The sequence below is a fragment of the Podarcis vaucheri genome, assembly GCF_965113315.1.
Source record: "Podarcis vaucheri genome assembly, chromosome: 2".
NCBI classification, from domain to species: domain Eukaryota; kingdom Metazoa; phylum Chordata; class Lepidosauria; order Squamata; family Lacertidae; genus Podarcis; species Podarcis vaucheri.
Genome location: NC_138760.1, coordinates 105,674,764 through 105,688,705, shown reverse-complemented (window position 1 = coordinate 105,688,705; position 13,942 = coordinate 105,674,764). Strand labels below are relative to the sequence as shown.

Sequence of the window (13,942 nt, the reverse complement as noted above, 5' to 3'; positions counted from 1 at the left end):
TTTAACAGGTGTGCACAGGTTTGCATGCAGCTTCTCTGGAAATTCGCACTTAGGGGGGGAAAAGACGCACACGCAACATTGGGGAAATTGCAAAGCCAGTTGGAGAATAAATTTGTCATACGTCGACTGGAGTATTGTTTCAGGGGTTTTATTGGTGGGGTTGCTGCTGTTTCTTTTTTGTATCTTTATTTTGCATCTTATTATGATTTATGTGGAAATTGATCAATTTTGTTGTGTACTTTTTGATGTTTTGTTTACGACTACTTTTCTGTTTGTAGTTATGCAATTTTTGGATGTGGTACGCCGCCTTGAGCGTGGTTTTGGTTTTGGAAAGGTGGCATACAAACAAAACGATTCGTAGAATCACAGAAACATAGTTGGAAGGGTCCCTGAGGATCATCTGGGCATCACCTCCTGGACTAGCTCAATCCTGCAAACTTGGCGCTATCAGCACCACATTCTAACCAACTGAGATTGACTGACTGATATGTTACTTTACTTCTTTCTGCCCATGCGCAAACACACAGAAGGTAGTGACGTTGGCATTTTTGGTTGTCCTCACCCTGAAGAAACTTATCGCTAATTAGTAACATGTGTGACAAGCAGACTGGCCAGGATTGTATCAGTGTTGTTGTTTTTTGCAGATGTAAACACTGCCATATTTTAAAAAAGATGGTCAAGCATATGGGAAGGGGTGGGCTAAGCCTTGCTTTGTTCACCATGACTTCTAACCGTTAAGGCAGGGGTCAGCAACCTTTTTCAGCCGTGGGCCGGTCCACCGTCCCGCAGACCATGTGGGGGGCCGGACTGTATTTTTTTTTTGGGGGGGTGAACAAATTCCTATGCCCCACAAATAACCCAGAGATGCATTTTAAACAAAAGGACACATTCTACTCATGTAAAAACATGCTGATTCCCGGACCGTCTGCGGGCCGGATTTAGAAGGCGAATGGGTCGCATCCGGCTCCCAGGCCTCAGGTTGGTTTTAATACAGGGGTCAGCAAACCTTTTTAGCAGGCAGCCAGTTCATTGTCCCCCAGACCTTGTGGGGGGTTGGATTATTTTTTTTTGGGGGGGGAATGAACAAATTCCTACGCCCCACGAATAAATAAAAGGGCACATTCTACTCATGTAAAAACACACTGATTCCTGGACCATCTATGGGCTGGATTTAGAAGGCGATTGGGCCGGATCCGGCCCCCAGGCCTTAGTTTCCCTACCCATGTTTTAATATATATGCCGTGTTACAGTATTTACTGCTTGCTGCACAGCACCATGAGATCCCTTTGGGATGTATATTTAGAAATATAACAGATGAGTGAATGATAAAGTAGTACAAGCTCCAAATAGTCAGGGGCGCACAGCTGAGCTGCCAGAGAGCCATGGACCAGCTGCAGCTCTCCAACATTTGTCCTAGAGCGTTTGGAAACGTGAACCGTCTCTTTCACCTTTCATAGAGTTTAGTGCTTCGGACACCAGGGTGCATGCTGCAAAGCAGGCCTGTTGCTCAGCGTATGGAAGAAGAATTGTTCATGAAGTAGAAGGCTCAATGAATATCAAAAGCAAACAGAACAAAAGCCCGCCAAACCCTGTCAGCAGAAGATCTGCGCGAGGGTTTTTCCACTTGCGCAAGGGGGCTTTCCCTGCCTCTGCTCCCCCTGAAACTGGCTCAGGGTGGGTGGGGTGGGAGAACCCCTCAGAACATAAGGGGGATTGCTCCATCTGGCAAGCGGATATGCCTGATATGCAGATAGGTTTGTGCAGATGGAACATTTGTAAAAGCACAACGTTGCATTGTATCCCAAATCTCTAAAACATGTTCGGTGGAAATCAACTTCTGTTTTACTCTGAGTACATCTGTTTATTGAGTATACATGTTTATTGATTTGAATGCTTCTACTCTGAGGGGGAAAAAAGAAGTTTGTTGAATACCATCCCATAACCCTAAGTGCCAGAGGCAGCTCCTCTTTTCGGGTACCTGTCTTAAGTGTATCACTATTTTGCTCTACAGTGGTACCTCGGGTTAAGTACTTACCGTATTTTTCGCTCTATAGCACGCACCCGACCATAACACGCACTTAGTTTTTAGAGGAGGAAAACAAGAACAAAAATATATTCTAAACGAAACAGTGGATGTATAATTTTTGTGGTTCATGCTGTGGCCACAGACATGTGGTCTGTCGGTGAGTTTGGGGTAGCCCAATGCAAAAATCCTGAGGATCCATGTGGATCCATGCTTTGTAACCACGTTTTTGCACCACTGCGGCCCCAGGCAACAGTGGGTGTGTGATTTTTTTGGTGCAAGCTGTAGCCATGGACATGCTATGTGATCTGATGGTGAATTTGGGGTGACCCTGTGCAAAAATCCTGAGGATCCATGTGGATCCGTGCTTTGTAACCAGGCTCTCTGTCCCTCTCTCCTCCCCACTCAGCGGCTCTTCTCCCGCTTTGCTGTTTCAAAGAGAGCCATGGAGGAGGGAAGGAAGGGGAACCATGGATCCTCTGCTCACGACTGCAGCAGATCCCCCCGCCATCCGTAGGCATTCGCTCCATAACACGCACAGACATTTCCCCTTACTTTCTAGGAGGAAAAAAGTGAGTGTTATGGAGCAAAAAATACGGTAATTTGTTCTGGAGGTCCATTCTTAACCTGAAACTGTTCTTAACCTGAAGCACCACTTTAGCTAATGGGGCCTCTTGCTGCCGCCGCGCTGCCGGAGCATGATTTCTGTTCTCATCCTGAAGCAAAGTTCTTAACCTGAAGCACTATTTCTGGGTTAGCAGAGTCTGTAACCTGAAGCGTATGTAACCTGAGGTACCACTGTATTTATATTTGCCTTGTTAACATTTTGTTAGAGTAAGCTACCAATGCTGTCAGTCTTAAGGGATCAGCTTCCACCTCGGATTCTGAAAAAGTTCATTCTCTAAGTGGGACTGGATGCATTTTATCCTTAGTAAACACACACACACACATACAAATGCATGTGTCTGAATACTAAGGCACTGCACAGTGCACAGCCTGCCATTTCATACACTGCAGCTGCTGAGCTACATTTTGAAAGGGTGATAACATGTTGTAGGACAACCATGTTTCCTAATAGGCTTTAAAGAAAGGCTACACTCGTGGCTGCTGTATCAGTGAAGGACTAACTGCAGCGTACAACCAAGAGACTTCCGGGAGAGCTGTTTGGACAAACCGCTGGCCAGCTCCATAGTTAGGCAAATCAAGTCTGTGGAGGAGGTGTGTGATGCTGCACTCAACTCTCTGCTCCTCCCTTCCTTGAGTCGGGAAGCAAACCACACGCCATCTCGAACAAGCTGCAAGCACTGGTTCAGCTGCAGGAGCTACTCAGCCACACCACGGTTTGTTTTCCCCACTCAGAGAACAAAGCGGAGCCTGCTTGGGAAGCGAACACAAGCACACAATTCATTCACAAACAAACCTCCCTAACTATGGTTTTCTAGCCATCATTACATCCAAATGCAATCAAGTGTCTAATAGTGGATGGGGGACGAAGCAATAAGATATAATTGCCTGATGGTTTCAGAGATACGATGATGGCATCATAAGCATGCCAGCTGCAGATCTAGTCTAGCTCATCAGGGTTAGAAAGGGCCATACTCTGGAAATAGAACCAGGCTTGTAATCCAGATTCTGCCTAATTTCTGGAATCGGTTCTGGATTCTTAATCCCCAATGCTAAGAGCAAGCTTGATGAAATATACAGAGTTCTGGCAGTTTCAGGTGCGGTTTAGGCCGTGTGAAACACAGATACCCCCCCCAAAAAAAAAAGTGGGTGCAGAAGAGGGCATGATACAAAGTTGAGTCATGGCAGAAAGCAATCTGTATGCAAGCACTGGACCCTACACTATTATGGCAGCATTCCAGACTACTGTTAGATTCACAAATCAAGTACCCAACTTCAAATGTGAACTGAATATAAAAGCAATAGTGGTTAGCATTAATGAGAAGCATATACACATGTCCTGTAGCACAGAAACACTTTCAAACAGTGAGTTGTATCCAACCAAGTCATTAAGTGAGTGGAATGACTCCCGTTTCTGCACTGGTGCTTCCATCTCCTTGTACATACACAACCCCAACTGCTCCAGGGTTTTCCCCAACAATACAGAGCAGATTTGGGGCAGAGCGAGGGGGCTTGCAGAAACAGAAGAGGGCAGAGAAGTTTACATTATGTGAGCTGAAGTCATTCTGCTTGTCCAATGACTTAGCCGGATTTGACCCAGAGTCATGTAGGGAAAAAAGGGTTGACGGCTCCACAAATCTACTGGACAGCAACAACCCTGCTTGAAAATGACATGCTTAAGCCAAAACAAGCAAACAAAGAAAGAAAAGAAAACACCTTTGGATACGACTATGTTAGATCTTGCTTGAAATTAAAAGAAGAAAAAAGTGATACAAAGGAAAGGATGTTAAAGCAGTTAACGGTGCAGTCCAACCAACGGTGCAAAAATGAGAGATGGATGATTTACCTAGTTCACTGTCCAGTTCCTCCGTGTGTACCCCTTCTTCTCCAAAGGAAGAGCAGTAAGTGAGATAGAAAAAAATTAAAAGAAAAATTCAGACACCAGCACCAAGCAAGAAATTCCTTCCAGTATACAGCAGAACCAACACCAGGTTTTCTACCAACCTAGCCCAAACCCATACGCCACGACACCTTAGTCAGGAGGGACACTGTGGCCACTGACAATAATACTGAAAATATTTTTTATTTTATTTTTTGCATTCCAAAAGGCTAACAACATGGATCTGCTCTCCTCCCACCCCCACCCCCTGGCTCAATGGGGGCCGTCTGGTCTTGTCAGTTTAATTTGCCAAATCTAGAACTTGGGCTTCCCATTCATTTTCGTCTAAGATGACTCTGCCTGCATATCCCTTTTGGAAAGTCCTTGTGACTAGGCAGAGCTCCAGTGCTTAACTCAGAGCCCTTGCACATGCAAGGAATTGGAGCCTCAAAAGGAAAGCTGGTGTACCTTCAACTATTACATTATCTAAATTAAACGACCACTTCATTTGTCCCCAGATAATTAACAACTAAACCCCAGTCCAGTTCAGCTTGTTCTTAAAGAAGAGCAGAACCTCATTAGAATGAATTGAGACTGCTCAGGGCCCATGCTCATAGGTTGGTGAACCCATCCAGCTACCTTTTCAAAGCCAAATAATTGGATAATATTCAGTTATTCAGGTGTGCTTCGAGAGTTCGATATACGTGTTGATTGCTGCATATTGGACTTTGGTCCTACTCTAGAAACTACATGCCTCAAGTATAAAGTCCTACTTTATACTTTATGGTTGCATTAAGGGACAACCACTTGCAGAGAGCTTCTATTAAATAAAGCGTAATTTGATCATCCATTTACTTATTGCATACCATTTCCATCTGCTAACAATGTTATGAATGACTGGGGATGTCATTTTGTCAAGAAACAAAATTGCAGCCAGCAAATGAAAGATGATAAAACTTGCAAGCAAATGACTGATAAAAGAATAATGGATTCGGTTTAGCACAAGTCAGCCAGAGAATCTCAGAATTTCTCCAAACATGAGATACATCAACGTAAAAAGATTTGTATTTTGTGGTTAGATTAATTCAAAACTGGTAATAGATAGCTGCCATATGGCAGACAGTGAATGCATCCAAAAATTATGTCCAGTTATATATTTTTCTAATGGTTATACCTGTAAAAATGACCTGCATGATTTTTAAACACTTGCCCAAGTTGGAGGGCCCAAATAACATACTTTTTCATGTGTAGCAACCCAGAGCAAATTCCTGGCATATCTAGCTCAAAGATCTCAAGGAGTATCACTGGGAAACACCAGTGAGAACCAGGGTCAGTCAGAGGAGACCACAGTGGACTAGCTGAACTACTGCAGGATTCACCAACCTGTTGCTCCGCAGATGTTTTGGACTACAATTCTGATCAGCCCCAGTCAGCACAGATTGCAGTCCAAGACATCAGCACGGCACCAGATTTGCAAAGGCTGACCTACTGGGCCTGATTCAATATAAAGCATAATCACACCTTTATATACTCATATGCGTAAACCATGCAAAGTTCCCAGTGTTATTTCACTGAGGTCACATTCCCATACTCAAAGTTGGAAATAATAATAATTTAAAAAAAGGATTTCCCTTCATTTGCTCCACAGGACATCCTTCACAATTTAAAAAGAAGAAAATCACGGTGCACATCAAAATAAAGCAATGGTTAAGTATTTTGACATTTATACCCCCTGCCGATGAATGTATTCGTTAGCTACCCCATAGGCTGAAGAAAGTAAATTTGCTGAATAAAGGAGTTGCTGTACAATCACACGTCTACTCATTAAAAATGATAATACAGTGGTACCTCGCAAGACGAATGCCTCGCAAGACGAAAAACTCGCTAGACGAAAGGGCTTTTTGTTTTTTGAGCTGCTTCGCAAGGCGATTTTCCCTATGGGCTTGCTTCGCAAGACGGAAATGTCTTGCAAGTTTGTTTCCTTTTTCTTAACACCGTTAATACAGTTGTAACTTGACTTCGAGGAGCAACTCATAGAACGCGGTGTGGCAGCCTTTTTTGAGGTTTTTAAAGACTTTGGTGATTTTTGAAGCTTTTCCAAAACTTTCCTGACACCGTGCTTCGCAAGACGAAAAAAACTGCAAGACGACAAAACTCGCGGAACAAATTAATTTCGTCTTGCGAGACACCACTGTACTGGGATATATTAATTGTGCCTATTTGCTGGAGTTCACCACCTATTTGTTACCCTAGTTTTGAAATGGGAATGGCCAATTTGTGCAAGAGGACGGGAGACGTCGATGCCGAGGTAAGCCCAACTGAATTCAGCAGGACTTGCTCCGAGGGAAGGGAGTACAGGGCTGCAGCCTTGAGGCTTCTCATAAAAATGTGGTCTGGAGGCTGGGGTTAAAGAAACTACCATATTTTTCACTCTATAAGACGCACCAGACCATAAGACACACCTAGTTTTTGGAGGAGGAAAACAAGAAAAAAAATATTCTGAATCTCAGAAGCCAGAACAGCAAGAGGGATCGCTGCGCAGTGAAAGCAGCAATCCCTCTTGCTGTTCTGGCTTCTGGGATAGCTGCGCAGCCTGCATTCGCTCCATAAGACAAAGACACATTTCCCTTTACTTTTTAGGAGGGAAAAAGTGAGTCTTATAGAGCAAAAAATACAGTACTTAGCGTAGGGCAATGTGGGGAGTGCATTATTTGGAGGGTCACCTCCCACACACAGGCTGGTGTAATACAAATTTCAATATAACGGAAATGCTTCTTAAAAAGCCATTTTGGAAACAAATTCAAAAGAATTGCGATTGCTAGTTTCTGAAGAACAACTGTTAATGCATCGATCAGCTAAGGGCCAGGCTAGATGTGAGAGTAGCAGTATCATTTCTGTTTATTCAGAAGCCTGCTGGAGTTATGTATAAATAGGGCTGAGAGCAGGGCCAGCCCACCCATGAGGCAAGTTGAGGCGACTGCCTCAGGTGGCGGTCAATGTTGATCTTTTTCCCTACCTTCCGCTTGTTCCTCATGTGGATCTTCCCTGATATCTTCTTCCCTGGGGACACCATTTTGGGGTCCACCTCAGGTATCAAAATGTCTTAGGCCAGCCCTGGCTGTAAGCGTCTAATTCTAAGCTCCAATGGGACATGCAGTTGGGCTTTCCTCACCTTACCTCTCCCAGATCACTTTTGCCCCAGCGCTGCCTTAATACCCGATTCATATGTGGATGGGGAAGTGTATGAATAACTGTGCCTGCCACCATCACCTCTAGTTTGGTCCTGACACATAGCAATTTGACCTACAAGTTAAGTTGAGGGTGCTTAACCATTTTGTTTCATTTTGTTTTAAAATGAACTTAAGAATCAGGCATGTGTTGCTGCCCCTTTCATTTTCTCTCCTCTCAACTTTCTACCTGTTGTTGTTTTTTAAATTGCTGTTACATGCCCCATTTTCTTCTCCGAAGTTAAATTAAAGTAGCCGGGTTTCTTGAGTTGGGTTTCTTGAGTTGGCATCCTGAAGGTCTCAAGGGGTGCAAATATCAAATCTGATGTATGATTTCAATAACTGCTGGGAAATAACACTGCAAAATTGGAGTAACGTATATATACACACCTTTTATTTTCACTAAGATAAGCAATAATGGCCATTGGATCAAAATGAAGTGATGAAGCTGCAGTATCCCATACACTGTATTATACAGTGTCTTAAGACTAATTGTGGGATTCTATAAGGATGGAATTAAATTGTCTTTTCCTTTTTTTCTTCTTTTTCAGTGGCTTCACCAAGGAGTAATTTTCAAAGCAGGATAATTGTAGCTATGGTTTTAGCTGCTGCTGCTTCTTTTAAAAAAGTAATAATAACCGGCTCAGAAAAGCTGCAAGGTGATTATAGTGGAAAAATCATAGAATCATAGAAGGGACTCAAGGGTCATCTAGTCCAACCCCCTTGCAATGCAGGAATCTCAGCTCAAGCCTCCATGACAGAAGGCCATCCAACCTCTGCTTAAAAACCTCCAAGGAAAAACAGCAAGCTGAGCTCGCTGAATTGGACAATTGCTGAGGATGGTGAGAATGCCATTGTAGCTAAGTCTGCCTTTAGAGTCTCTATAGAGGCCAGAATTCTATAGCTGAGGGGATATACAAAAATTATGCCACCTAGAACTTAGGAAGATTCTGTCCTGCATGTTGCCATTTAAAAAATGCTTCTGGTACACATAGCACATACCCAGCAAGGGAAATCTGTACCAAGGACATAGTTTAGCCCCCCCACCTGCATTATGATACAAATCTGGGCCTCACTGAACCAGCTGTGATTTTGAGAGGAGAACCCGGTTCCACTCATTCCTTTGCAACCTTAAGTTAGGTAAAATGTTTTCCAGATTTCATTTTAGCGCTTACTCCCTTACCGTCATCTTCACATTCTTCTAGAGGCTTTTGCTGTTTGTTCAGGCACCGTGGGTCTAGCCAAGACGTCGTTTTAGTGTTATGGCTGCAAACCGAAAAGAAAAGGGAAAAAGAAAAAGAGACCTTTGTTAAAAATAAAGTATCAGTGACAGAAAAATAGCCTGTGGCCACCACTTTGACTCATCTGAGCGAAATCCATTTTCATTTAGAACGGAGCATAAGAATTAAACTTTCTAAGACATGGCTTCCAGTCTAGTCTCTGAAAATACAGGGAGAAAAAGGAAACGATGATGTTTGAAGATGCAATGGTGGTGGGCCCATTTGAATGGACCTACCCACATAGACTGTGTTCCTGAATGATCTGGGGCAAATCTTTCCTCTTACAGACCACTTGAAAATTGTTGAGGGATGAGTTAGAATTGTAGAGTTGGAAAGGACCAGTTCAACCCGCCCCGCCTGCAATGCAGGGATCTTTTGCCCAATGTGGGGCTTGAACCCACAACCCTGAGATTAAGAGTCTCATGATCTATCCGAGCTCCAAGACACAGGTCGGATTAAAGAAATGCCTTTTACACTGATAAGGCAGTATTGAAAAGTGCCAGGTCCAGAGCTAGCAATGTGCACATGGCACTCCTCTGAGTTGGATGGCACTGCATGATAGGCCAGATGTAAACACAGCCCTTCAATGATCCTGCTCCCCCTACCCCAGCGGCATAGCTAGCTGCTCGGGGCCCCGATTCAGTGCACACATCCTGCAGCTGGGGGGCGGGGTGAACCAAGGCAGGGCATGTTGCGTGGAGCCTCTCCACAGCCTCCCCCTCAGCTGTAGGGCGGCTGAAGCAGTGGGTAGACGCATGCCCCACACTGCTTGAAAAATTCCTCCCACCGCCTCCCCCTCAGGAAAGACGCGTGGCTCAGGCACCCTGCAGGCCCCACGGTGTGGCGCCCAGTGCCCCTCATCTCACCTAGCTACCAGTGGCGTAGGAAGGGGGGTGCGGTGAGTGAAGGAATTGTTTTTTCTCTCAAAAAAAGTGTCGTGAGCCTATTTTTTAACCCCCCCCCATATATTTGCCATTTGTCACCCCCCTCAGTGATAACACTCGGGGCAGCCCGCACCCCCCCTTCCTACGCCACTGCCCTACCCCCACCAATCTGCCTGGTCACCTTTCTGACACATCTAAAGCCGTGGCATTCTAATTCTTGCAGCGAATACATCATTCACCTCCTTTCCTTTCAGTAATCTCGATGGCTCAAACACGGCCCCCGCTGACAATCAGGGAACTACATAGCATTCCGGTTCCAGTATCACTTTAAATAGCATGGCACAGTTCCTTCCGCAAGTCTCAAAGGGGGTTTGCAACACAACCTAACCCTCCTCTGAAATTATGTGGGGGCATGTAGCTTTGAAGACTTCACTCCTAAACAGCAGACCCGTTCTCAAAGGATGGGCTTCACAATCCCTGCCATAGATTATTGGCGATAGGAAAGCTGGAGTGGAAGGTCGCTGTTTCACACACTACTTTACCCACCCTCGCAATACAGAAGGCAAAAACCGTTTTAATTCTTTTGTGCACTCCAGGGCAATTAATCTCTAACTGGTAAACCGGGGCATAGAAGTCCAGCAAGCAAGTCAAATTAACAATAATGGAGTAAAAGGGGTCTGCCAAGGTACAAAACATTTTATTTCCCAAGGGGATAAAGGGATTTTTATACAATATTTGGATAGCCTTCAGAAGTGAGAAAACAAGATGCTTCTAAGACAAACGGTGGCAGAACTTCACAAGGTTCTGGGCCTTGTGGTGAATGAGAAGCCAACTTTTTAGCTTGCCACACTATGATTTGTCTGCTATTGAGGGAAATGATGACTAACTTTTGAGAAGTGCAATGCATTACCCTCTACCGCCAAACTGTTGATGCTTTGACCTGCCAGAGAATTTAACAGGGGTTCACTTAGCTTCTGGTTTGTTTGGCAAAACAGTTTGATTGCTGCAGACAATAGTGTTTCCTAAATAAATTCCTCAACAATTATGCTTTTGTTTTCAAAATAAGCGCGAATGAGTTACGGTTAAACTGCAGTTCAATGTGTGGCGGTTAGTAGCATGGCATTCAGTGCAATACCCTTCTAAGTCACAAGTGAGAGAAACCTCCAGGCCCCAGGGGAAAGGCAGCCCTTAGCCATCCACTGCCTAACTCCTTGCCACTTCCAGCACCACCACCAACCAGTAGAAGAAAGCCCCAAAGGCTGCCCGCGCTGTGGCTAGTTTGGCCTCAAAAATGGTGCAAAGGTTCAACCCCTCTCTTGTTTATCTGCAAGTACAAAGAACACACAAGAAAATGATCTCTTTACTCTATAAAGTAGACTTCTCCATTTTCTGTATAGGCCATCTCCCAGTTTTCAGGCAGAGGACCCAAGTTTTCCTCTGCACAAGGAGGTAGGTATTGAGGGAGCTTCTGAGAAGGTTCCGTGGTGGGAACAGTGGTGATACTGCTATTATTCACAGATGGGGGAGCCGAATCTCTTGTGCTGTGTGTATTGTGCTCGTCTTGTTCACCAGAGTCTGCTGCAGAAGGACACACACACACACAGAGAGAGAATTAGACATAGTGATTATTAGTCAGTAGTACATTACTATTTTCACCCTGCTTGCTTCCATAATTGTTTGAGACACTTCGTAAAAAAAAACCCATGCAAGCTGGATCCACCAAGCTGGGGCTGTTTCTGAAGTAACCAGTGAGTAACAAAGACTATTAGATCATTCGGAAATGGAGGCATATATCCTATATACTCAAGTATAAGCTAACCCGAATATAAGTCGAGGTACCTAATTTTACCACCAAAAAACTGGGAAAACTTATTGACTCGAGTATAAGCTGGTTCACCACACCACAAACCTGGTGGTGGGGGCAGCGGCAAAGGCGGCGGAGGAGGAAGGAGCAGCCCGAAAGGACCCTCACTCGAGTATAAGCCATGGGGTTATAAAAAATGTGCTGAAAAAGTCGGCTTATACTCGAGTACATAGGGTAATTACTGTATAGTTTGTAACTATATGCCTGTCTTGTCCTGTTGTTTTCACCCTTGTCTGTTGTATTTATTTTAATCCATATTTCTTACTGGGTTGTTACAAACCATACAGGAATTTTGCAAGGGGGGGGGGGTTAGAAATGGAAGCATGTCGCATTGGAAAGATCAGGTTTTAATACCACGTAGCCTGACTAACACACAGGGCTACTTGACCAACCTACAGATGAGATACACATTTACTTGTTCTACAGCATGGGTAGGCAAACTAAGGCCCAGGGGCCAGATCCAGCCCAATTGCCTTCTAAATCTGGCCCACAGACGGTCCGGGAATCAGCATGTTCTTACATGAATAGAATGTGTGCTTTTATTTAAAATGTGTCTCTGGGTTATTTGTGGGTCATAGGAATTCGTTCATTTTATTCCCCAAAATACAGTCTGGCCCCCCACAAGGTCTTAGGGACAGTGGACTGGCCCCCTGCTGAAAAAGTTTGCTGACCCCTGTGCTAGAGGAAAGATGGGGGGGGCACATCAACCGAGGAAGGGACTAGGCTCATTATCATAATGCTAAACAGTGGTTTACTATTACATCCGAATGCAGCCTATGGCAAAGTTGCTTCTTGCAAACAAGCAAAGGTGCAAGTTCCCAAAATGAAGATCGGGGCCACTGCACTCCTCTTCCAGTCTTGCTGCTACTGCACTAGAATAATAGAATCATAGGACTGTAGTGCTGGAAGGAACCCTGAGGGTCATCTTGTCCAACCCCCTGAAATGCAGGAATCTCAACTAAAACATACACGACAGACAGCCCCCCAACTTCTGCTTAAAACTCTTCAAGGAAGGAGAGTCCACCACCTCCATAGGTGTCGAACAGCTCTTACATGATTGCAGCCACATAAAATGCCCAATGAAAATTCAAGTCCTATTTAATGTGACCTCAATCAATTAAACATACAATCTGGTCCAAACCATGTTCACTCAGAAATCCCACTGCTTTCTGCAGTACTTGTTTCCAAAGATGTGTGCTTAGGATCATAAGACCCTGCAGATCTCCTAAATATTTTGCCCTTCATTTAATCAATGGCAGGATATTTTTAATATCTAACTCTGAAAGTAAGGGATCTGAAGTCAGCTGGTTCTTGCAACAGGTTTCTCAGCTGATAAAGGAATATACTAGCAGGGATGAGAAAAACACAGTCGTTTCAGCTAGGTGCCAACTTCCAATTGTTATTTTTAGCCTATCTGATAGCTGAAAAGTCAAGAGATTGCACAGGCAGCTACCTGAAGTTCTTTTCACATGCTTTGCCAAAAGCTGCGGTTCAAAGCCTTAACTGTCAAGTCAAAGAAATGGGTTCTGCTAAGATCACACTCATTCATATTGTCAACACAGGAAAATTCCTAACAGTAATAACTACAGACTTTTGTTGAGGGGAAGGGGGAAAGCAGCAAACGGTGAGTTGTGCATCCCCCAGATGCTAAAGATTTTGTGAATATGTATGCACAGGAATTTTCTTGAGAAGAACCACCAATTTGCACATCCCAATTCCTTCCCCCACCCCCGCCCACTGGTCGCCTCCTTCTTATACAAAGGCAAGCAAATAAGTTACCTGTAAAGCTACTGTTCATTTCAGGGACATCATCTTCCTCTTCATTCTCCGTATGCACTATGCCAGCATTTTGCATATCATTGTAAGACTTGGTTCGCTTGGGGGTCGACTGCTTGGAGCCGGACTGGAGGTTTTGCAAAGCATCAGTATTATTCACTTTCCCACTGAGGGGTTGGCTGGGAGGCTTGGGTGTTCCATAGTAGTTACCTAGGCAACAGAAAGACATTTGCGTGTTTGTTTGCTTTTGCAGATTTCGTGTCATTAAATATTTCTCTCTTTTCTCTCCCACCACCACCACTCCCCTCCTCAGCTCCACCCGCCATAATCAAAGCCATTTCTCGTTCTTAGTTAACAGGAACAAATATTGTTCCCCACCCCCACC

The 13,942-nt window shown here is 44.3% G+C and overlaps 1 protein-coding gene across 13 annotated transcripts in view; it reads right to left on the bottom strand.

Annotated features, from left to right (window-relative positions):
- Window positions 1–13,942, bottom strand: part of MAGI1 (membrane associated guanylate kinase, WW and PDZ domain containing 1) — a 481,615-nt gene that overhangs the window by 95,912 nt on the left and 371,761 nt on the right. For 10 of the 13 annotated variants that reach the window (XM_082209201.1, XM_082209202.1, XM_082209207.1 and 7 more), the window contains exons 4-7: window positions 13,561–13,767; window positions 11,282–11,495; window positions 8,937–9,019; window positions 4,494–4,529 (exon numbers count right to left, since the gene is read on the bottom strand). In XM_082209201.1, the coding sequence (XP_082065327.1) occupies window positions 4,494–4,529; window positions 8,937–9,019; window positions 11,282–11,495; window positions 13,561–13,767 (540 nt within the window). The remainder of the gene's footprint in view (window positions 1–4,493; window positions 4,530–8,936; window positions 9,020–11,281; window positions 11,496–13,560; window positions 13,768–13,942) is intronic. The other 3 variants (XM_082209206.1, XM_082209211.1, XM_082209205.1) reach the window with 2 other exon arrangements.